The sequence below is a fragment of the Mesocricetus auratus genome, unplaced genomic scaffold (genome assembly GCF_017639785.1).
Source record: "Mesocricetus auratus isolate SY011 unplaced genomic scaffold, BCM_Maur_2.0 Super-Scaffold_100028, whole genome shotgun sequence".
Classification (NCBI taxonomy): Eukaryota; Metazoa; Chordata; class Mammalia; order Rodentia; family Cricetidae; genus Mesocricetus; species Mesocricetus auratus.
Window position 1 is genome coordinate 24012825 of NW_024429209.1, and position 23123 is coordinate 24035947.

General features: G+C 53.6%; 2 protein-coding genes across 5 annotated transcripts; both read left to right on the top strand.

The window, feature by feature from the left end:
* The first annotated feature begins 5548 nt into the window (after positions 1-5548).
* On the top strand, positions 5549-9203 carry LOC101843142 (MRG domain binding protein). 3 transcript variants are annotated; one of them, XM_005074522.4, is made up of 5 exons: positions 5559-5799; positions 6286-6407; positions 7354-7435; positions 7745-7819; positions 8179-9203. In XM_005074522.4, the coding sequence occupies exons 1-5, from the start codon at positions 5652-5654 to the stop codon at positions 8364-8366; spliced, it is 615 nt and encodes a 204-aa protein (XP_005074579.1). In that variant the 5' UTR covers positions 5559-5651; the 3' UTR covers positions 8367-9203. The 3 variants fall into 3 exon arrangements, 2 of the variants coding, with proteins under 2 accessions (XP_040588815.1, XP_005074579.1); XR_219790.4 differs by having other exon boundaries at positions 5550-5799; positions 7354-7819; positions 8179-8253; XM_040732881.1 differs by lacking the exon at positions 8179-9203 and having other exon boundaries at positions 5549-5799; positions 7354-7819.
* Positions 9204-13139: 3936 nt separating this feature from the next.
* Ogfr (opioid growth factor receptor) lies at positions 13140-19601 on the top strand. 2 transcript variants are annotated; one of them, XM_005074523.4, is made up of 7 exons: positions 13140-13359; positions 14890-14958; positions 15504-15582; positions 16457-16535; positions 17234-17300; positions 17701-17849; positions 18320-19601. In XM_005074523.4, exons 1-7 carry the CDS (start codon positions 13219-13221, stop codon positions 19287-19289), a joined length of 1554 nt encoding a protein of 517 aa, XP_005074580.1. In that variant the 5' UTR covers positions 13140-13218; the 3' UTR covers positions 19290-19601. The 2 variants fall into 2 exon arrangements, with proteins under 2 accessions (XP_005074580.1, XP_012972145.1); XM_013116691.3 differs by lacking the exons at positions 13140-13359; positions 14890-14958 and adding an exon at positions 14979-15284.
* The last annotated feature ends 3522 nt before the right edge of the window (positions 19602-23123 follow it).

Sequence of the window (23123 nt, forward strand, 5' to 3'; positions counted from 1 at the left end):
CCGAACACTAGATTAGTGGGGACCACGTCGGTCCTTTGAAGGTAGATTCAGCCTTCTTGGTCACATTGGAACTACTTGAGACTGAAATGACTGGTAACACAGGCACAGCCCCCACAGAGGGCGTGGCAGTTGCGTCACTGTCCTCTAGTGATGCGGAAGTCATAATTGCTCAGGGCCCCAGGGATCTTAGTCGAGAACAAACGCATTTCTCCTACAGACAGCACAAAGCCTTCGTGTTACAAAACAGGCGGGGGAGGCAGCCTCATGGGCAGAGAGTTATTGCTGACGTTTGGCTGAGTCACAAGTAATGCTCAAAGCTGGCATCAATAAAAAGCACTCTAAGATCAAGGACCAGTGACCCTTAGTGGCCGAGAGGCAGGCCCCTTGAGACCACGAGCAGTTGCCTGCACACTGTCCTGCGGTCAAATCAAGCTACTAGCACCACCCAGGGCAGAGCATCTTCTTATGCAGGCTCCCGCCAGAGCAGGCTGCAAACCTCAAGCCTGCTCCCATTGCCTTTGGCTGTCCTACAGCTCTCTCCATCCATAGGAAGCCAGCCAGGCTTACTAGGGACAGAGAAAAGGGTGAGTCATTCAGGCCGGAAACACGGAGAGCAGTTCTGACCTCACTACTTCAGAATAAAGGAACATCTGGTTTTCAGAGGGGCACACTGTGAAACCTGCCTCTCTCCCTCATTTGTCCAGCATTGCTGTGCCTCAGTTTCCCCATCTTCCAGAGGCAGTAAGGGCACAACTTTTTAAGATTTCCTGCAAAGTTTAGTGACACAAAATCCATTGGCAGATGCCACTACTGGCTATGTGAGCAGAGGCTGTCTTCCCCATCCCTTAGCTGGGAATGTCAGGACCTGGACAAAACTGCTTGACCCTCTAAGTCACTCCCCACCATCTGGACAAGGGTTCTTGTCAGCCAGGTGCGGTTTGTAATAACAAAGGACTGTGACAGAGTTGTTGTTGAGACACATGAAGACAGAAGACAGACAGGGAGCTCTCAGCTTTCCCAAGACCAGAAAACATGTGGGGTAGCATGTCCCAGAGTGGTCCTGAAATTTGATCCCCTAAAACAAGTCAAACCCCAGAAAGAACACTTGCCTTCTGAGTATCATGGCAATCCTTCATAGACCCCTTCTGAAGATCTGGGTTCTATTAAAGTGCTCTAGCGACTCCGGGGTGCACCTCCCTTTGGGTCCTGCTGGCAGATTTCAAAGCTAAAGGTTTGCATCCAAAGAGTTGGTGGACAGCGCCCCCTACAGGCAGGACTCTGCAGCCTGGCTGCAGCAGGTTACTCCGAAGGCCTTTGTAGGTCCAGGGAAGCCCATGACTTTCAAAGACCGCAAACAGCTTTGAGATGGATGGAAATAATCGCATAGGCCCTTAACCACGAACAGAAAGATAGAAGAGATGGAGGTAATCAGTGTTAATCAGGCTACCTGGCTGCAATTCCAGTCGGCAAAGATTGGGACTGAAATGTAAAGTCCAGGTCCTATCTGATGGCTGCTGAGTTCTAGGCTCCCTATGTCCAACACCCCGCAGCCTGCAGAGGACAGCACAGCTGTTCTTAGTGTTCATATGTTCAAGGGAGGTCCAGAGGGCAGCCAGTGGCCCTCAGGTGAACACATGTGAATAGGATCCCCAGGCAAATTCTCTCTCTCTCTCTCTCACTCTCTCTTTAAATTAGAAACAAGATGGTTTTACACGTCAATCCCAGTCCCCTCTCCCTCCCACCCCCTCCTAACCGGCAGATTGTCTCTTGTCCTCCAGAGTGCTGGGTCTCCAGAATTCTGTACGGGAGCAGAGTGAGGTCAGCCATGCTACGGGAAATTTCACTACTGCAGAGATGCAATCTGCAGGGAGACAGTGTGGCCAAAGGCGGGCTGCATCTGAACAAAGCTTTTACAAATGCTACTTACTCCCACTGGGTCCAGTTCTTGGGAGTGGGGACAGGCTCCCACTTGTTAGCCGTGGCCACCGCCTTCCAGAGACAATATCAGATCCTCAGGCCATAAATGCGGTTTGGGAGGCTAGAGATGACACCCGTTGGTAAATGACTGCTCTGCTAGAGATGACACCCGTTGGTAGACTGCTCTGCTAGCATGCATGAAGCCCTGGATTCAGTCCCCAGCGTGCATATCAGCACATACCCACTGGCCGACAATTAGGAGGTGGAGGAATGAAGATCCAGATCCACGGCAATTTTTGGCTGTATAGTGAGTCTGAGGCCAGTCTAGGATACATAAGAACTCGAATGACTAAATGAACATATAGAAAGATGACACTTGCTTGAGACCTGGTCAAACTTACACAAGACTGACATACAGACTATAAGGCTTGCACATTCACTGAACAAGGGAAAGCCCTCCAGGCCCAGTCAGAACCCTCCACCCCGGGGATCAAGAGTTCCAGCACTCACATCTGTCTTGTAAAAAAGATTTGAGCAGCATGGATCCCAACCAATGAGGAAAGGGTTGACCAGTTGGCTAGTGCACCCATCAGCAGATATCACTGTCCAGTTTATATGCTAATCCCATCTGTGAAGCAGGCAGCCAGGCTACAAAGCTAGTCACAGTCCCTGGCCCCCTGGAACTGCCTGAAGACCTCACATAGAATACAAGTGTGAGCAAAGCTCACCATTGATTTCCACAAGTGGGTGAGGTGCTACCCAGACACCTGCTCCAGGCCAAAGGGACTCAGCTCCCAAGAGGTATGAATTCACTTTAAAGCTGTCTACTGGGATGACCCATTGGACACCCAGGAACCCAGGCTGTAGGATCACACACATGATCAAGGGCTAGTAGTCCACCTCAGCTCGTTGTTAGAAAGCAATAACGAGAGAGCTACAAAATGAACAAACACAGCTTCTTCTTAAATTCATGGGATTGAGGGGCTAGAGAGATGTCTCAGAGGTTAGGAGCACTGACTACTCTTCCAGAGGACCCAGGTTCAATTCCCAGCATCCACGTAGCAGCTCACACCTGTCTGTCACTCCAGTTCTGGGGGATCTGACACTCTCACACAGACATACATGAAGCTAAAACACCAATGCACATACATAAAATAATCTTTTAAAAAGTGGGTCTTTTCCACTTTCAAAAAAATAAATTTATGGACTACAGATCCTACATGTGTCTGGCTCCGGCTGTCTGTTCTGCTCACGAAAACAGAAAGTCAGTTGGTTCATGAGGCAGTAGGCAGAGTCCTAGATGCTGGCCTCAATGCTTAGCTTCTTACTATTACCTGGCATGGAGTCCGTCCTGCAGAGACCTGCCACAGCTTCACAGAAGGAAAGAATGAAGGCATTCTTCTCTCCTAAAACACCCAACCTGTCTACAGGCATCAAGTCTGATTTGCAAGATATGTCTGGAATGACAGTCAGGTGTTTGCAGACATCACGCCTGGTGGAATATGGTGTGAGTGCAGTGGTACATGCAAGCCACACAGACAAGCTAGGATAGAGGAGGCTGAGGGTCACGCAAGGGAAGCTCCCTGTGGAAGGAGGCACTTGAAAGAGGATCTTACCTGGGAGGGGTGAACCAGAGCCAGAAGCAGTGAGCAGCAGGGTTCCCCACACCCAGGCGTCTGGAGAATAGCCAGGATATTATTCTGAACACCTGTTCCTGGGCGCTTAATGTATGATGGGTCTCAGCCTGGAAACTTGCGTTACGGCAGGTCCCAGGTGGTAAGTATAATACGCTTCGCTTCAGTCTTACAGTAATTAAGTCAAGTTCTGGATGCCAGACAGACGGAGACAAGAGCACAGGCTCTGTGGGATCATAACTCCAAGCTACATTGTAACTCCACGTGACAGCAGTGCTCCGTCACACACACGCGCGCACACACACACACACACACACACACACACACACACACACACAAAAGTCTTACAAAGGATCTCAACCTCTCAGTCACACAGCTGAGAGGCAGCAGTCAGAAAGGGGAATGTGGAGGGCATAGCTGAGGGACAAATGAGTCGAGACGCCTGTACGGATGGCAGGTAGGGCCCATGCACAACTAACTGGGGTGACTCAGACCTCAAGGAGAGACCACATTCTTGTGTAGACTGCTCTGCCCAGCACTTGGCCCCACCGGATCCTGTGTAGCGCTGTGGCTATTAAGCCAGAGTCATGAGTCCCCAAGAGACCACCAGGAGTCTGAGTTCATATGCAAAAACAAAGAGCCTTCTTTATTGCAAGCTCCAGCATGGGCTCTCTCCGTTCTGACTCGGTGGTTGGGTCAGGGAGAGCATGGAGCTTAGCTATGGCAGGGTACTTAGGGAGTAAAGGATGGGGAGTTAGGGAATTCTGGATTCAGAAGGGGGCAGCAGTGAGGTAGAAGTTTGTCAAACAGGGGTTGGTGCTGGCATTGCTGCAAGGAAATTGTCAACCTATATACAAGTTAGGTAAACCATTTTTTTTTTGAGACAGGGTTTCTCTGTGGCTTTGGAGGCTGTCCTGGAACTAGCTCTTATAGACCAGGCCGGTCTCAAACTCACAGAGATCCTCCTGCCTCTGCCTCCCAAATGCTGTGATTAAAGGCGTGCACCACCACCACCCAGCTTGGGTAAGCCATTCTTAGTGTTCTGGAGCATCTAGGATTTGTCTCAATTCTGATTGGCCCCCCACAGGGTACAGTCTGTGGGTTTTTTTCCCTGGGTACTGTAAGGGTGAGGTCTAGTCCCAGTATTGTTAGCCTGAAGCCTGTCATGGCTGCACTATGTTAAGTTAGGTCTCCTCGGTGACCAGACCAGCAACTAACACCTGTCTGAGTTAGATGACAAGGCCAGCAGGACCCAGGTGCCGAGGGAGCACTGGACTCTGGGACTGTTACGAGCACCCCAGGCCAGGGCCACTCGAAGATAAGCAGAGCCTCACTTCTACAGAATGTGGTTGGTAGGCTTTTATTTTTACTTATTTATGGTGTGTGTGTGTGTGCCTGTGTGCGTGCGTGCGTGTGTGTGTGTGTGTATGTGTGTGCGTGCATGTGTGCAAGTGTGTGTGCTCGCAAGTGTGCATGTGTGCGTGTATGTGTGCAAACGTGTGTGTGTGCGCGCAAGTGTGCACATACCATGATATGGATATAGAGGTTAGACTTGGTTCTCTCCTGCCCCCTGCAGGATCCAGGGGTGAGGCTGCAGTTATCAGGGTTGTGCACAAGCAGCTCTATTGGATGAGCCATCATCGCACTGGCTTTTTTTTTTTAAACAACTTTATTGAGATGCAATGTACATACTGTATAATTTATTACTGGCAGGGGGAGACAAGGCCTGATTTTTTTAACATATTTAACTTTGGGACGTGTGTATCGTACCATGTAGACTTGACTGGCTTGGAACTCCCAGGGATCCTCCTGCCTCTGCCCACGCCCCACCCCACCCACAAGGCTAGGATTAAATAAGGGAGGCTTGCGCCGGCTCCCTCTCTGGCCAGAGCCGGAGGCGGGGAAAGGGTTGACCACCAGGGGGCGCGCCGGCACCGGAAGCCAGCCTTTGTTGCGCCTGCGCGGACGCGGATACGCTGCGATCTTCCCCCCCCCCACCTCCCCAGCCCAGGGAGCGCGCGCGCCCTCCACACCGAGCGCGCCTGCGCGGAACCTGTAGCAACCCTTCTCTCCCCGGACGCTTGTCGCTCGCCGGCGGCCATGGGGGAGGCCGAGGTGGGCGGCACGGGCGCCCCAGGCGACAAGGGCCCCGGCGAGGCAGCCCCGAGTCCTGCGGAGGAAACGGTAGTGTGGAGCCCGGAGGTGGAGGTGTGCCTCTTCCACGCCATGCTGGGCCACAAGCCTGTCGGTGAGCGCCGCGGCGAGCCGCGCACCCGCGTGGGGGTGGGGCGGGCAAACGGTCGGTCTGGCGGGCGGGCGGAGCCTGCGGCCTCTCCCGGGGACGGTACCGCCCACTTCGGAGAGTGCCCTGTTAGTCTAGGACCCCATGCATGCACGGCTTTCCTGCCCGTGAAGCCCTCTCCCTGGGGACGCCCCTGATTTCCCTGCCCTTGAGACACTCCTACCCTAGGGACCGCCTCCACTGTCCCCGCCTCTGCAGCCCCTTTGCCCCGGACCCGCCTACTGTATACTTTCTTGCCTCTGGGACACCCACCATCCCCTTTGACACCAGACTCCTGCATCTCACATACACACACACACACACACACACACACACACACACACACACACACACAAACCCACCCTGCCATTTCATACCCCCTGCCCCTCCAACGTCCATGCTGTCCGCCCAGAGGCGCGGCCCTAACCCCTAACCCACTGTCCTGCCTCTCAGGGGTGAATCGACACTTCCACATGATTTGCATTCGAGACAAGTTCAGCCAGAACATTGGGCGCCAGGTCCCATCCAAGGTCATCTGGGACCATCTGAGCACTATGTATGACATGCAGGCACTGGTGAGTTGGACCGTGGCCCACCCGCTTTGGGGCTGGAGGTGTAGACAAGTCCCACGTCCTGTCTTCGTAGGGTCATCTGTGGTGGTACAGGACAGAGCCCACCGGTCACTTGGGGTTCGCTATGCAGAGCAGAGCAGAGGTGATCTCAGTAGATGAGGCCTCTTCCGCGGGACAGCCCAAGACCTGCTTTGAAAAGCACTAACGAGTGATGATGGTCTCTGACCGATTTTTCAGGGAATCTGCTGTAGATTTGGGGTGGTCACAAGGAGTCTTCCAGGGAGATCGCTGGGTGCCGGGATGCAGAGAGTAGCGTCAGCCTCGGTGTAAAGTAGTAAGGGGTCCCGAGTGCTCTAGGTGGAGGCTGACCCTATCTGAGTCCCATTGAGGTGAATTCGGATACCTCTGTGGGAGCCACATGTAGCTTAAGAGGTAGCAGCTGTCTTGTCTGATGGGTAACTATGTAACAGGTTTGGAGAGCTAGCAATGTGTGACGGGGCTCGCAGGGTAACAGTAACCAAGCTGGGGCAGGTTTGTCTAGAGTGTCTGACCCGGCAGTGTCCCTCGATACCAGGATGGGTGGAGCTGTAGGTGCCTGTGGTCATGGTGCCCCTGGGGAACATTGTCCTGGTGGGAATGGTGCAGTGGTGAGCCAGGTGAGGTCCTGGTGTGCATATCAGCGGGGCTGCCATGTCGCCAGGGTCCTCTGGGTGGCATGAACCTGGTCCTTTGCTCTGGCTTTGTTGGGCTGGTGCTAGCCTGGTCCTCCCTAATCATTTGAAAAAAGCCCAGCTGCAGTTGCCTCTGCAAGCCAGAGGAAGGAACCCCCACCAGCTAGCTCAGCCTCCAGCCTGCTGCTCCTGTACACCTTAGTAGCTGACACCCTTGTTTTCTGTTTCTTGAAAATACAAAAAACAAAAACAAAACAAAAACCGCTTTGTGCCGGCAGCACGAGTCTGAGATTCTCCCATTCCCAAATCCAGAGAGGAACTTTGTCCTTCCAGATGAGATCATTCAGGAGGTCCGAGAAGGTGAGACTCGGCCACCATCGGGGCTGGGGATTAAAAAAGCCGGACCAGGCCAAAGGTGGGGAGGTCTGGGGCCTCCAGGGAGGTGTAAGGATCCTGCTCAGACCCCGCCTCCAGTGGCTCCTGGGAGGTTTTGGGAACCGAGGGCTGGGGAGAGCGGTGCTCAAAGGCAGTCTCCTGATGGATGCCGTCTCGCGATGGACGCCGAGGCCTGTGTGGGCAGCGAGAATCGGAAGCAGTCATGGCCAGACCGTCCCCCAGCGCTGGCCACCACCGTGGGTTTCCAGTGAACGGCAGCTGTCTCCTCCACAGGAAAAGTGGTCATTGAAGAGGAGATGAAGGAGGAGATGAAGGAGGATGTGGACCCCCACAGTGGGGCTGATGATGGTGAGTGTGGCATGCCTCAGGCGGAATGAGATCAGGAAGCTATGGGGTCAGAGGGATGGAGGATCCACCTAGAGGTGAACTCACCTCAGGCGGGAGGGAGGGCCCCTGAAGGCTCATGGGGGGCCAACATTCGGCTATGCCTTCCCGTGAGACCAAGGCCAAACCTGGGAGCATCAAGTGTGCTCAGACAGGAGACCCTAGGGAGACTCGGCTTCTCTTGTAGCCCAGCTGCACAGGACTCCTACCCAGGGGAGCGTTAGGTGCAGAGAGCCTGATGTACATTTGATTATCTAGCTGAACAGGAAAAAAAATGAGTTTGTGTATATTCTTTTTTTCAGCCAAATGATTTTGTTTCTCAGTTTTTTCATCTTCAGGGAGCTTGGGGAAAGCATTAGAAAAATCCAGCAAAGACAAGGAGAAGAACTCCTCAGACTTGGGGTGCAAAGACGGGGCAGACAAGCGGAAGCGCAGCCGGGTCACTGACAAGGTCCTGACTGCCAACAGCAATCCCTCCAGCCCCAGTGCTGCCAAGAGGCGCCGAACATAGACACCTCAGCCCCAGGTGCCACAGAGATGCGCTAATGCTGCAAGCCCTCACTGCCTGCTCTCAGGTCCCCGCTGGATGTGACCATCCGGCAGAGATGCTAGTGGGGGCTTCTACGGTGTCATCAGACCATCAGAGCACCTGACTGGTCCAGAAGACCCGCGTCCACAACACTTGGATGGTGAAGCCTCTGGCCAGCCTCTTGCTTTCTCCTGGTTGGTTCCCCTGTGCCCACAGTGTGTGGAGAGGAGCAGGTGCATGGGACCAGAGGACGAGAGTCACAAGCAATAAGACGCCGCCCTCACTGTCCTCTGAAGGAGGCAGCCACTCACCCTTCCTAGATACCCACCCACTCTTTGCATCTGCTTGTCCTGTGAGGCTCCAGGGTGCACTGGCTTCGGGAAAAGGTGTCTTTGGAGTTCACACAGCATACACTGTGCACAGAAGGCCTCCCTCATCTGGGAAACAGAACTGGATATTTTTGCCTCATTCACTTGTACTGTAACAATGTATATAATTTGGTTCGTATTTCACTATTTAATTTTTAAGAAGCCTATTTTACTAGTTTTTTGTATGAAGAAAAATTACTGCAGAAGTTAAACCTGTGATGTGTTTTTTTCTGAGATGTTTTGTTTTAAGGTAACTACTGAGATACCTCTGGCTCTGTTTTTATATGCCAGATACAGAGAATTTTTAGCGGTTATTTTTGTAATTTTAGTAATTTGGAAAAGACTAAGGACATGAAATAAAGGCACAGCCATCGGACTGAAGACTGAAATGCTTTCAGTCTAATGGTTGAGATGCTTTCATTTGGAAAACATTAAAGCATTTAAAAAATCATCTTGGCAGTTGTGTGATTTGCTACTAAAATAGATGTTTTTGTTGTTTTTCCCACAGAGAAAAGTATCCCCACCCCAGGACTCATAACTGTAAAGCACATTTAGACAACTTCCTGGCATCACTGAATGGCAGTAAGGTGTTGAGCCTTCATCCCAGACTAGCAGGACACCCACTCCTAACCTTCAACACTGCCTGCACAGCTGCTGTCTGCATTAGACCTGAGGCAGCTGCCTATTGTCCTTCTAACCAGATGTGTGGGATAAGCACACTGAGTACTGACCAGACCATCTTGACTGTTGTCTGAAACCCCTCCCGCCTTCTGTAGGGCTCCAGGTGAAGAGGACTAGCCCAGTGTTGGACTCCAAGCTGCCTGTACCAGCCCACTGCCACTTCTAGTTAGGACAATTGGGTCATCATGAACATACCACTAGACCCTCCCTGGAACAGAAAGCATCTTGAGTGGATACAGTCTAGGGGGATGAGAGCAGGCAGGAGGTCCTGATCAGTTTGTTTTAACAGCAGGCTTTACCCAGTAGCCCAATGTCCCATTCCTGCCACACTACCTCACAAGAGTCTCATGTGGATAAAACTCAAACTGCTGCCGCCCTCACAGGAGTGTCCCTACATCCCTTAAGAGATATCTAGGTAGCAAGGCAGTGGTGGTGGTGCACGCCTTTATTTTTTTGTTTTTGTTTTTCGAGGCAGGGTTTCTCCGTATTGTTTTGGAGGCTGTCCTGGAACTCACTCTGTAGACCAGGCTGGCCTCAAACTCACAGAGATCTGCCTGCGCCCCCCTTTAATCCCATCACTCCGGAGGCAGAGGCAGGCAGATCTCCTGATCTATGGAGTGAGTTCCAGGACAGCCAGAGCTGTTACGTTACACTGAGAAAACCTGTCGAGATGGGGGGGGGGGGGGGGCATGCTGCTGGCATGAAAGCACGTCACAACCTAGTAATATGACCTAGAGTTCGGCTAGGACACATGCTTTCTCCCAGCCTAGGGTGGGCTCTGTGCCAACAAGAACTGAAAAGGAAACCAGAGTGCAAAGGAGACAAGGATGCCAAGTACAAATATGAAATGCTAGTAGCTGTGACACGAAAGGAAATGTCTGTGCAGTTGACACTTTTAGTAACTGAGAAGCCGCCAGTCGGTGATGGTGCACGCCTTTAATCCCAGCACTCGGGAGGCAGAGGCAGGCGGATCTCTGAGCTCGAGGCCAGCCTGGTCTACAGAGCGAGTTCCAGGACAGCCTCCAAAACAATACGGAGAAACCCTGTCTCAAAAACCAAAAGATAATAATAACTGAGAAGCCATGTTGGTGCTGTGACTGACAACCTCCACCATAGGGCGCCCTGTGCGGAGGACACCAGGGACCACAGGACAGCTATTATGTAAAGCCTCACACTTCGAGGCTTTCTCCTTCCGTGCTCTGGTTGCAGTTTAGTAGGGATCATTCAGGTAGGTGTGGCCTTACCTCTCCCAGTCTGGTTCAGGGGTGGTCAAGCAAGGAATGGGCATGGCTTCTGCCCTGAAAACAATAGAGAATACTAAGTAGCAGCAGCAGGCTACAAAGTGTGTTTATGGTGTGTGTGGGGGGGGGGTGGGGACCAGAAAGGGCAACCGGCCTGATAACAGGGCTGTAACTTGTTATACCTGAAGGAAGTGTTAGCACTGTCCTAACCTGAGCTAACCTGCAAAACTCAAACACCAACGGTGCTACCTCCTGTGTGGACAGAGACCCCTTTTCTGCCTGACTCGGGGAAACAGTCTGACCCTCCTTCTAGGTGAGGCAGCACTGAACCACACTGGGCATCACCAAACCAAAAACACCCGAGGAAGGAGCAGCGTGTGTCAGCCGAGAGGCAACTCGGTGTGACTGTGACTGAACCGCTGACAGCACCGTGGTGCGCTACCTCTTGCAGATATTATCATCAGCCCAGGGCATGTCCATCTTTCAACTCTCTGGGAGTTAGGGGTGGGTGTTGTCCATCCAAGGGATGGCCAAATCTTGAAATCCCAGCACCCCACCCCACCTATGGCTTCCCTGCCTAATGGCATGTTTAACCAGGTCCCAGCCTGAGCATGGTCAGTGTCAGAAGCAGACAGAGCTCCACGCTGCCACCTGCAGAACCTGAGTTGTAGTTTTTGTTTGTTGGGTTTTTTTTTAAGATTTATTTATTATGTATACGGTGTTCTGCCTACATGTATATCTGCAGCCAGAGAGGGCACCAGATCTCATTACAGATAGTTGTGAGCCACTGCGTGGTTGCTGGGAATTGAACTCAGGACCTCTGGGAGAGCACGCAGTGCTCTAAACCTCTGAGACATCTCTTTCTCTCCAGTCCTAGTTTTTGTTTTTTCTTATTACATTTTTATTTAATATGCCTATGTATTTGCGTGGGTTCACATGTGGAGGTCGGAGACAACTTTCCCAAGCCAGTTCTTGTCTTCTGCCATGTGGGTCCCTGGGATTGAGTTCAGGTTGCTAGGTTTTGATGGCAAGTGCCTTTACCCACTGGCCTATGCGTTCTCATCACTCAGGTGAAGCCAGGATTCTTGACTTCACGGGGTGCATCAGTGTGAGGCAGAGTTAGAGTTTGGACAGGTATTTCTAGCATGGAGTTAAACGCGTGGGTTGATAGAGTGTGTTTGGGAAAGCAGAGCACTACCAGATGTGGCTGTGGGATTCTCAAGGGAACATGGCATGTGAGTCTCTGCAGCGGCCATCAGTCTGATCTGAGTGGTTTCTGAAGGTCCAGCTCAAGCCGTTGCTAGGCAACTTTAACAGATCACACCATAGTCTCTGTTGTGTACTGGACAGTTGCTACAGACAACGTATTTTTTTTTTTTTTGGTTTTTACGAGACAGGGTTTCTCTGTATTGTTTTGGAGGCTGTCGGTCCAGCCCGGCCTCCAACTCACAGAGATCCGCCTGCCTCTGCCTCCCGAGTGTTGGGATTAAAGGCGTGCGCCACCACCGCCCGGCTAAACCATTACTATTTTAATATTATTTGGGATATGGTTACATAAAAGGAATATTTTCTCTATCTAGGCAGTCTTCAAGCAACTTTTGTCAACTGTCCTAGAATTCATAACTCTCACCTGATGAGAAACTTCAATCATACTGGAATGAGGGTCCTTCCCCCTGCTACCCACCCATGCCCCCCTTAACACTCCCTTTCTATCTTGCCTAAAACAGTCCAAGTCAGCCGGGCGGTGGTGGCGCACGCCTTTAATCCCAACACTCGGGAGGCAGAGGCAGGCGGATCTCTGTGAGTTGGAGGCCGGGCTGGACCGACAGCCTCCAAAACAATACAGAGAAACGCTATCTCGTAAAACCAAAAAAAAAAAAAAGAACCCGAGTTTGATCACAACCTAGAAGCCTTGGTGGTGTGTACCCGTAATTCCAGTGCTGGGGAGGCAGAGACAGTAGGATCCCTGGAATTTGCTGGATAGCCAGCTTCCTGGAATCTGAGTTCCAGGTGAAAGAGAGCCCCTGTCTCAAAATAACAGAGAACAAGTACACTTAACATCGACCTCTGGTGTCCATGGGCATCCAACACGCACACCCACACACCACACACGGGTACAAAGTGAGCTAGTAGAGACAAAGTGAGCTAGTAGAGACACAGAAGCCAGACAGGAGAGACCGCAGCTAATTAGACAGGTCAGAGCTGGTAGACAGAGGCACTTCCCGGAGGGGAGGGGCAGACTCCAGGGAAGTGCAAATCTCTAGGGAGGAGGCCCTCAGTCTAGAGGAGGTGCGTCTTGCGGGAGAGGATCGGGGGGCAGGAATCCCTGGTGCACAGCCTCCAGGGTTGGTCCTTCCCCGGGATCGCCTTCTCCTGGGCACCACTCCGCGCCTAGCTCCATAGGTAGCAGCCCTGCTGGGTATCCCCCCGCCGGCGTAACGGCGGAAGCGGAGCGGTGGGCGGGACCTGGCGCCGCCCCGCCCCCGGGCTTCCTCCTCTTTCACTTTCCTTTCCACGGTAAGCGGGTCCTGCCTCCACTCGATCATGGACTACACGGAGTGCGATTCCACCTGGGAGGACGAGAGCGAGGAGGACGGCGAGGACGGCCAGGCGGATGATACGGGCGATGAGGACACGGGCGACGAGGACGGCGACGCGATGGAGACACGGCCAGGCGTGTTCCAGGTGCAAGAGGGCGGGAGGGCCACACAGAGCGACACCAGGCCGTGAGCGTCCGGCCCTGGCCGCTGTCCCGAGGGGATGCCGGGCCCAGGCCGGGTCGGGACCGATCGCCGGTGACGTCAAGGCAGCGACTGATGGAGGGGTCGTGCGTGGGTGACGTCAGAGCGCGCCCCAGATCCTCGTCCTGCGTGGGTGGCCTTTCCCCGGGTTGTCCTTCCTCCGCCTCCCGCATCCGGCCCCCAACTGCAGACGGCCAGTGACCCCGGCCGAGGAGATCTGGGGCAGGGGGCTGTCTGTCTGCCACTAGCTCTGGCTACTTCTGCTGCCACCAGAGCTTGTCTCCGGGTATACTTTTGTAGCAAGCAGCATATAAGTCACAGTGTGCCATTCTGCAAGACACACTGCCCTGGTTATAGCTGTGGCTGATGGGAAGCCTAGTTCTCTCCATTGCTACCATCTCTGGCTGTCTGCTATTTTGGGGACAGTGACCCAGAATCTGGAGAGGCTCTCGGGCCGGCCTTCCAGGCACGCCAGCCCTGCCCTGTGCCTGACCACATTGGAACGAAGCAGAGGCTGGGTGGAGTCCAAAAGCTCTGATGAGAATTGTTTCCTCACAAGAGCTCTTGGATCGTACCTGAAGCAGTAGCCGCCTAAAAGCCAGTCCCAGATCTGGGCCGTGGTGGCGCACGCCTTTAATCCCAGCACTCTAATCCTAGCACTCGCCTTTAATCCCAGCACTCGCCTTTAATCCCAGCACTCGGGAGGCAGAGGCAGGGCGGATCTCTGTGAGTTCGAGATCAGCCTGGTCTACAAGAGCTAGTTCCAGGACAGCCTCCAAAGCCACAGAGAAACCCTGTCTCGAAAAACCAAAAAAAAAAAAAACAAAACAAAAAAAAACCCTGTCTCAAAAAACCAAAAAGAAAGAAAAGCCAGTCCCAGGCCTGGAGACACAGTGCCCTCTGTCCGTCACATTTGGCCAGGGAGGAGCAGAGGTTTACAGGGAAGGGGCCTCAAACACCCCCATCCATCAGACCCACCCAGAGGCATCTGGGTATTGTCTTGAGGCTGTGGCTGACAAAGTAATTGCCCTTGGGGATACAGCCCAGTGACCATACATACTATATAGTACTCAGGGAAGGGGGGCACATAAAGGTCTCAGACCAAAATGAGGTTAGTCAGCAGACCAGAGAGATGTAGCTGGGCCTTGGGGCCGGAAGAGCAGCAGCCATACACACCTTGGCAGTGTGCCGGCTGATGTGGGCCAAGGCACCCTAAAGAGAAATCGTGAGTCCCGAGAGAGGCAGGGGTGGTGGCTGAGGCTACTCTAGACCCCTCCGTCTGTGTCCACATGGAGGTGTGCTTCTGTAGTGTCTAGATTGGCCTTCTCAGAACCTCTGACACAAGGTGGGTAGAGACCAGAAGAAGAATCAGAAATACCCTTGCGTAGAACTCAGTGGTGGCTGGCCCGTGCCGTGCTGCTGCCTCCATCCTGGACATTTCCTGGGTACTTCACTCCTTTAATTCTCTCTCCAGTCCAGGATGATGGGATACCGAAACCCTCGAGCTATGCAGGACATGCGAAGGTACCGGCACCACTACCCGGTAGGTGCATATGGGCCCTGCCTTGAGACACAGTCCCCCTCCCAAACAGAGTACCCCCTGGCCTGCTGAAAATCCAGCCCTGGGCTCTGGGGCGTGTTCTTCATTGTCAGGTCAGATCCGTGCCTTTTCCCTAGTCACGGGGTGACAGACAGAGCATGCTGTCCTGCCTGAGCCTCAGAGTGTAGCTTTAAAACGAGAGACCAGCTTCCTGACAGAGCACGCGGCTCAGTGTTTCACACAGGGCTCTCTGACTGGTACATGGAGTCGCTTCGGTCTCTCTCCTCTGTACCCATGAGTTACTGGCAACCCCTGTGCTGTGTTTTGAGGTACAGAAGCGGGGAGTAACTATCTATGGCCTCTGCTGGTGGGGAGATGGAGGCGGGACTGTCCTCCAGACCTACTGGTGCTCACAGGGAGGGTCCCAAGGTGACCTTTGGGGTCTTGAATACTTGTCCCTGCTCCTGACTGCATGAAGTATGGGGGGGGTCCGTAAAGATGGCTTCCTTCTCAATGAGTCCTCAACCATCTTTTCTCTGACTCTTCAGGATTTGGCAGACCAAGACTGCAACGGCGACATGTCTAACCTGAGCTTCTACAAAAATGAGATCTGCTTCCAGCCAAACGGTACCTGCCCGCTCGTCCCCAGCCCCTCCCTGCCCTTGTCCATTCTGCTAGGCTGGCTGTTGTAGTCCGTCCCATTTTGGCTTTCAAATGGCCCTGCAGTGCCCCCTTGAGGCTGCCAAGGGGATTGGAGCTTAGGTTGAAGGGCCAGAGAGTAAGCTTTTGGCCCAGGCTGGCCTCACACTCAAGAGATCTTCCCATCTCAGCCTCCCAAGTGCTGAATTACAGTCCTGAGGCGCCATATCTGTTTTGTGGCATAAACCTTATTTGAAACTATGCAGTATAAGTAAAGTTTTATGGGTGCCTGTTTACACCCATTTATGAGGGTGCTTTTTTGCTGTAGCATGGAAAAGACCATGTGGCCACATAGCTGAGATGTTAGCTGGCTGGTCCCGGAAAACCATGCTGGTTTCTATGGAGATTGCTTTTGAGTTCAGAGTTTCCTGGCTGACAAGGTGTGTGGGTGTGTGAGTGTGTGTGGTGTGTGTATGTGTGTGCAAAGGTGGTGTGTGTGTGCATGTACATGCATGTGTGGTGTGTGTGCGCGCATGCATGTGAGTGTGTGTGGTTTGTGTGTGTGTGTGCGCGCGTGTTCGTCAGTGCATATGTGTGCATGTGTCTACACGCCTGCATGCATATGTGTGTGTGTGCCCTCGCGCATGCACCCCAAAGAGGAAGTAGTGCACCCCTCATTGACAGAAGTGGGCCAAGTTGCCTACAACTAGTACATCTTGTGTCTGATGAGCTATGGATAGCTCTGCTGAGTCCTTAGAACCCTAAAGAAATTGAGGGTAGGTGTTGATTGTGACATATCTCTGGCTCCTGAGTTATGTCAAGGAGGCCTCCATAGGTGACTTTTCCCCCATGGGACTTCCAGGGCTTTTAATTGAGGACATTCTTCAAAACTGGAAAGACAACTATGACCTTCTTGAAGAGAATCACTCCTATATCCAGTGGTGAGTGGAACTGAATAGGTAGGCCTTTGGGAAAGGGGGGGCGCTGTTATGCTGTGTCTAGGTTTAGGTATGTGTGAAGCACCCCTTCCTTTCCATAGCCTATGTGTATGTAACAGGTATTGCCCGCATACCTCTACTTAGTGGCCCCGTTGCCGGGCTCTGGGGAGGTTTTGTGTATAGTTCCCTGGGCAGGCCTGTCTGTCTAGAGGGCCGCCTGGAGCTTGACTACCTCTGACTTGGTTTCAGCAGTGCTCGGGTGAGGTGCCACACAGCAGCCTCAGAAGCTATATATACCATTTCCTGGCAAGAACAATGTCCCTTGCTTGAGGACAGCCCGCTGGACTGCTCCCAGTGTCCTCTTTGCATGAATACACTATGACAGTAATTCTGCAGGACTACTGACAACAAAGAACAGACTATGAAAACATAGGAAAGAAAGTTCTGCCCCCCCAAAAAAAAGGGTGACAGACACACTGGTCTTGCCCATTTTGACTTTGCACCACAGAGCTCACTGAGCACGTAGGCTGAGGCTCCAAGCAGCCATCTTACCTGCTCCCGGCTGAATGGCATCCTCACCCAGTCCCTTGGGTAAGAGAGAGGCCGGCCAGCCCCTCCCAGGAATAAGAGGGAGGCACTGAATTAAGAATAAACAAGTTGCTGCCTGATACTGAAGTGCCTGTACCCTCGCATCCTCGCAGGCTGTTTCCTCTGAGGGAACCAGGAGTGAATTGGCACGCCAAGCCCCTCACACTCAAGGAGGTTGAGGTACGTTCCCTTCCTAGGCTAGACTGAGAAGTCAGGAGAGCTACCCCTACCTGCAGAGGGGTCGCTGTGACAGTGCCCATGCTGCCTCAGGGGCCAGAAGAGCCCCATGGTGCCCCTGTGGTATCTAGAAGTCTGCCTAATGAGAATGATGCCACCTGTTGGCCTCAGAGAAGGGGGCCAGCCCTTAGAGACTGTGAAGTAGAGGTAAGGGACAGGAAGGAGGGTTTTGGACAGGGATAGCAAGGAATGCCTTGCAGCGGGTGACTCGGGTTAATAGAGGTGACAGCTTTCCTAGACCCCAGAGAAGAAGGCTGGAGATGTTGACAGTGGCTCCACCCTATGTTCCTTGGGAGCAGTGATGAGTGAGGGCCACCTGAGCCCCCAGGGGATTGTTTTGTAGGCATTTAAAAGCTCCGAGGAGGTCAGAGAGCGTCTCGTCCGGTCCTATGAGCTCATGCTGGGCTTTTATGGGATCCAACTTGAGGACCGGGCCACCGGTGCCGTCTGCCGTGCACAGAACTTCCAGCCACGCTTCCACAACCTGAACAGGTGAGGACAGGGCCCTGCTGGCATCCTCCCCATCCCCTCTGCTCCGCTTTAGTGTCTGGGGCCGGGTTTCCAGCAGAGACACCTAATACAGGCCACAGAGGGTAGGTGCTGTGTTAGTGTTGTAAGGTCATAAAGGCAGCAGTTCCTTGCCTTGGGAGTTTTCACCCCCTGCACCCACCCAGGAAGCAGAGGCAAGGGAAGTCTACAGACATCTCAGTCACTCTGGGTCTGCCTAGATGCCAGCCCCTTCTAGCATTCATCGGTGATTCCCAGACAGGAGTCCATGGACTGGGGAGTCCTCCCAGGACTGGCAGATCCTGTCCGCAGGGTCAGGGTACACAGGCCACTTTCCCAGGTGGGGCCCCCGAGAAGACCCTGGAGATTTGAGATAGAGCCAGCTAGAGATGCCTTGGCCAGATGTGCATCCCCAGGGCCAGGTCCATCTAACCTCCTGTCACCTACCTTCACAGCCACAGCCACAACAACCTGCGTATCACACGCATCCTCAAGTCGCTGGGCGAGCTGGGCTTAGAGCACTACCAGGCACCGCTGGTCCGTTTCTTCCTGGAGGAGACACTGGTACAGCACAAACTGCCCAGCGTGCGCCAGAGTGTCCTGGACTACTTCCTGTTTGCTGTGCGCTGCCGAGACCAGCGCCGGGAGCTTGTACACTTCGCGTGGGAGCACTTCAAACCTCGCAGCCAGTTTGTCTGGGGACCCCGTGACAAGCTTCGGAAGTTCAAGCCCCAGACTACACCCCGGCCACCGATGGTCCTAGGGCAGGCAGATAAGGATGAGGGCTCCAGGAACCCCTTCCAAGAGGCTGACACCCAGGGTCGGACCTATGGATCTGGAAGGGACCTGAGTGGGGACAGTGGGACAGCTGAGGGTCCCTCACAGCTGAGCCCAAAGCCCCAGGATGCAGGAACCCTGGATGAGGACCAGGGGGATGAGGCTGAGTCACTGAGCCACAAAGAGAGCAAGAAGAGGAAGTTGGAGGGTAACAGGCAGGAGCAGGTCCCAGGGGAGCCAGATGTCCAGAGTGTCTCTGAGGTAGAAAAAATTGCCCACAATCTTAAGGAGTGTGCCCTGAGCCCTATCAGCCAGGAGCCCAGGGAGGCTGAACAGCCCTGCCCTGTTACCCATGGGGCCGGAGTGGATGATGAGGTAAGAAAACGGAGGAAGGTGGAGGAGGGGGCAGAGGGTGATGGAGCAGCCAGTAACCATGACACTGACTTGCAAGCCCTGCCTCCTACGCCTCCAGAGGGTCCTGAGGCCCAAAATGATGAGAATGGGCCAGAGGACCCAGAAAGTCGGGTGGGGCCAGAGCAAGGTGCCTCTGGGAGCCTGGCGGGGGACCCTGACACTACAGGAATCTCAATGGATGAGTCAGAGGAGATGTCAAGGATGGGGGCCCCTGCTGAACCCCCAAAGCCTTAGAGGTGCATCTCAGTCCTCTTCAGCCCACTGCAGGGGTTGTCTTGAGTCCCAGAGCCCTGTTGTTGGCTCTTCTCGGTGCCCCACAGTGCTGGCCTCTCCCTGGTGGTCACAGAAGCTTGCCACCAGAGGGACTGAGGCCCTGCCCTCAGGGAAGGCCATGGCCTTCAGAACCCTCTTTACCTCACTGTGTCCTCCCCCACTGCCCTCTGAGCCCCATGTTTGTGAACAACCCCTACGGGTCTCGGGGGAGGGGCCTCTTTTCTTAGTGTGGTGCCAAGTGAGGCCTTTTCTGAATAAACTCTTTAGACTTTGTTTTTTGGTGTGGACCACAGTCCTGTTTGGTTGCCTGGGAGGTTGGTCCCTCTAGACTTCCTTGTTGCCCCCAACTCAGAGCAGCCTGGCCAGTGCCCACACCGTGGTGCTTGGCCCATACAGAGCCTGGCAGACACTGGTTGCACAGGCAGGCAGGCACTCTGCAGACCTTCCTGAATAACAAGGTTTGATCATCAGAACCTTAGCTGCTACTGTGTCACCTGTTCAAGAACTGGGAACGAGAACTTGGAAACTGGTACATGGTCCCCTTGGGTGGGGCGGGGACAGTGCGGGGTTTGCATGTCTGCCCCGACCCTCGGGACATTCAACGTGGGGACTGGTGGACACCTAGGAGGAAGATGGGGCACGGGAGATACGAAGACGGACAACAAGACAGGATTCTGATCAAGTCGACAACTATATTTCATCCCAAAGGGATTTATAGAGGGGAAGGGAGGAGGGGAAGGAATGGGGGTGTGCTGCAGCTGCAATGAGCCTGGCGGAGCAAAGGTCAGCGGGATAGGCAGGTCATCCTGTGTCCTCTGGTAACCTGACTGCAGATCCTAACTTTATCTTTCACGTTCTAGCTTCTGTCGTACAAGCCTACACCCTCGTGACTAGGCACATATGCCACAGGTCTGTTTCCTCGGAATTTGCTCCCTATCTTAAGAGGTGGTATTTCAGCAATGTGACCTGGAGTCACGTCTTCTCTATGATGAGGGCGTGATAATGCTATGGCTGAGTTAGGGCGGAGCCCCCCCCCGTGTCTAGACCAGTCCTTTGCATCTTGCCCCCTCTCTACTGATAGGCCTCCCTGCCTCCCTGAGGTGCTCTCTTCCAGGGTCCCGTGTGGCCTGTCAGACTGGCAGCGCACTGTAGCTTCTCTGCCATGGCTTTCCCATTCTAATTCCCCAGCGCCAATCTGTCGTGTAAGGAGTCCTGTGGACCTTGGAGAGGAGGGAGCCGCACACAACTTGGTGCAAATGAGGGGGCCGGCAAGCACCGCCCTGGTGCCCTGAGGGAGAGCATCACAGCTCCCCCTGAGCTGAGCCTAGGAGTCAGTGCCATTTCTCGACAAGGTTGCAGACCTATACCGTGGACGTCACCCTCCCAGGGGTAGCTGGAGGCTGTGGGCCGCTGTAACCTCAGCTGTGTGTGATTCAGCTCATGGCAAGGCTTCCGTCATGAAATGGAGATAGATGCTCTGAGATGGACAGAAGGCATCTGGTAGTTAACTTCAGTTGGGGTCACTCTTGAAGTGCCAAGGCCCCCTCGACTAGATGGCTGGGACTCCAGTCAGATGGGGACCACCAACGCTTGACAGTGAGGAAAGGCTCTAGGAATGGCTGGCCAGTCTGACTCACTTGGCCCCCTTACTTTTTTTTTTTCGAGACAGGGTTTCTCTGTGTAGCTTTGGAGGCTGTCCTGGAACTCGCTCGGTAGACCAGGCTGGCCTCAAACTCACAGAGATCCGCCTGCCTCTGCCTCCCAAGTGCTGGGATTAAAGGCGTGCACCACCAATGCCTGGCTTGTGCCACCAACTCCTGGCGGCCCCCTGACTTTTAGGGAGAATGGTATACCTACCCAAACGGGTAAATACATAGTGTCAGCTCAAAGGCAAGTACTGGAAGGCCTGGACCTGACAGGTCTAGGACGGGAGGCTGGCCTCACCTCAGAGGTCTACAGATACTGGGGGTGTGAGTGAGCTTGAAGACAAAGCCTGCTTCAGGTACCAAAAAATGCACCCCAGGCCCAATCCAAAGGCCAGCTGTGCCTCATCCGAGTGGCATCTAAGGAGTTGCCCGTGTGCCAGACGCTAGGTGCTGAGGTGGCAGGAAGGGCTGAGCTGCGGTGCCCTGAGGAACCTGGGTCAGGGGGAAGGTTCTTTACAAGGGCTATGACACCCTGGCCTCGGGAGAGCTGCCTGACAGAGACCACGTGAGATGATGGGCTGTTTAGAGCACACACACACACACACACACACACACACACTGCACCCTCTGCTGCCTGAGTTGATCTCTTCCCTTGTCACAATACCTTTGTCTGAAGAGGTGTTTTGTTTGGTACATCTCAGACTGCTTGAGGTCAAGGCTCCCTGAGCTCACCCTTGCTTCACCCTGGCATACATTCATTCACAAGCAACCGCTGCAGAGCTGAACAGGCAGTGGGGTGCTTGACAGTGGAATGAGAATATTCTGTTGCCTCACTTGGCAGGAGAAAGCCACAGCTTCCCATTGGAGTCAGCAGCCTCTCTCTCTCTGTCTGTCTGTCTGTCTCTCTCTCTGTCTCTCTGTCTCTGTCTCTCTCTGTCTCTGTCTCTCTCTCTGTCTGTCTCTCTCTGTCTCTCTCTGTCTCTCTGTCTCTGTCTGTCTCTCTCTGTCTCTGTCTGTCTGTCTCTCTGTCTCTCTCTCTGTCTCTCTCTCTCTCTCTGTGTGTCTCTCTCTCTCTCCCCCTCTGTCTCTTTGTCTCCTCCCCCCATCTCTCTCACCCTTATCCACTCTATCCTTGTTCATTTCTGTCACACTATCCCTGCCTGCAGATGGAGCTTCTGCCATGTCCTGTAAACCCAGGGCGGTGTTAGCTCTGGAAATTCAGATTCCCAGAAAGGACAAGTAGTCTGGGGCCCTACAGCTTTGGCAAGCCCCGTAGGTGATTTAGATGTCTGAAAGGTTAAGGGAAGGGGCTAGAGAATTAGCTCAGCAGTTAAGAGCACTTTGATACATTTGCAGAAGACCCAGGTTCCCTTCCCAGCACCCCCATGGAGCCTCACAACCATCTCTGGCCTCTGGAGGTCAGGCATGCACAATACGCATGAGCGTACATTCAGGCAAAAGACTCCTATACACAATTAGTAAAATAATCTGAAGAGGGAGGATGACTGCTGTGGAGACCTGCTTCCCGGTGTGTCCTAATACTGGGTCCTTCTCTCCAGGAGCCTTGCTCTTCTGGTTGCTTCTTTCCTCTTCCCGTTCACCATCTTGCTCCCTCCTGAGGAACAGGGTGCACTATAGGTATGAGGCTTTCCAGTGGTGGCTGAAATGAACCAGACCACCCCTACCCCCACCTAGAGTCTGGGTCCAAGCTTGAGAGAGAGAGAGGGCTGGCTGGGATGGCTTGCCCGAAGTGCTGTACTGTCTCTTTATACAGGAGCCTTGCCATGGTAGGCATCCTAAAGGGAGATTTGCCGACCGTGGTCCTCTTGGGATTTGGGCAGCTTGGGTGCGCCCTTCGCAGTTCTTAAAAGATGCCCTTTACCGCGGGGATTCTTCCTGGCCACGATCTGGCAGAGGAGTGGGAGAAAAAAAAAAGAGTCTTTCTTGTGCGCTGAAAGGTGCGTGTGTGTAACGCGCTGTCCTGGGATAATTTTAACTCAGAGGGCGGCCAGAAAATGTTGCTGGATTTTTTCTTTCCAGCCCACTCGGCGCCCCGTCGGCCCAGGTGGGCCTAGCTGAATGGGGGGCTTGTGCGCGGGCGGGGCGGGGCAGGGCGGGGCGCAGGGCCTCGCGCCGCCCCCAGCCCCTC

Excerpts from the sequence above, each read along its gene's own strand:
- Ogfr (XM_005074523.4), top strand. The coding sequence starts at position 13,219 with ATGGACTACACGGAGTGCGATTCCACCTGGGAGGACGAGAGCGAGGAG. Across the intron at positions 13,360-14,889 it reads CACGGCCAGGCGTGTTCCAG|TCCAGGATGATGGGATACCG; the intron begins GTGCAAGAGGGC and ends TTCTCTCTCCAG. Across the intron at positions 15,583-16,456 it reads GATCTGCTTCCAGCCAAACG|GGCTTTTAATTGAGGACATT; the intron begins GTACCTGCCCGC and ends TGGGACTTCCAG.
- LOC101843142 (XM_040732881.1), top strand. The coding sequence starts at position 5,652 with ATGGGGGAGGCCGAGGTGGGCGGCACGGGCGCCCCAGGCGACAAGGGC. Across the intron at positions 5,800-6,285 it reads GCTGGGCCACAAGCCTGTCG|GGGTGAATCGACACTTCCAC; the intron begins GTGAGCGCCGCG and ends CCTGCCTCTCAG. Across the intron at positions 6,408-7,353 it reads TGTATGACATGCAGGCACTG|CACGAGTCTGAGATTCTCCC; the intron begins GTGAGTTGGACC and ends TTGTGCCGGCAG.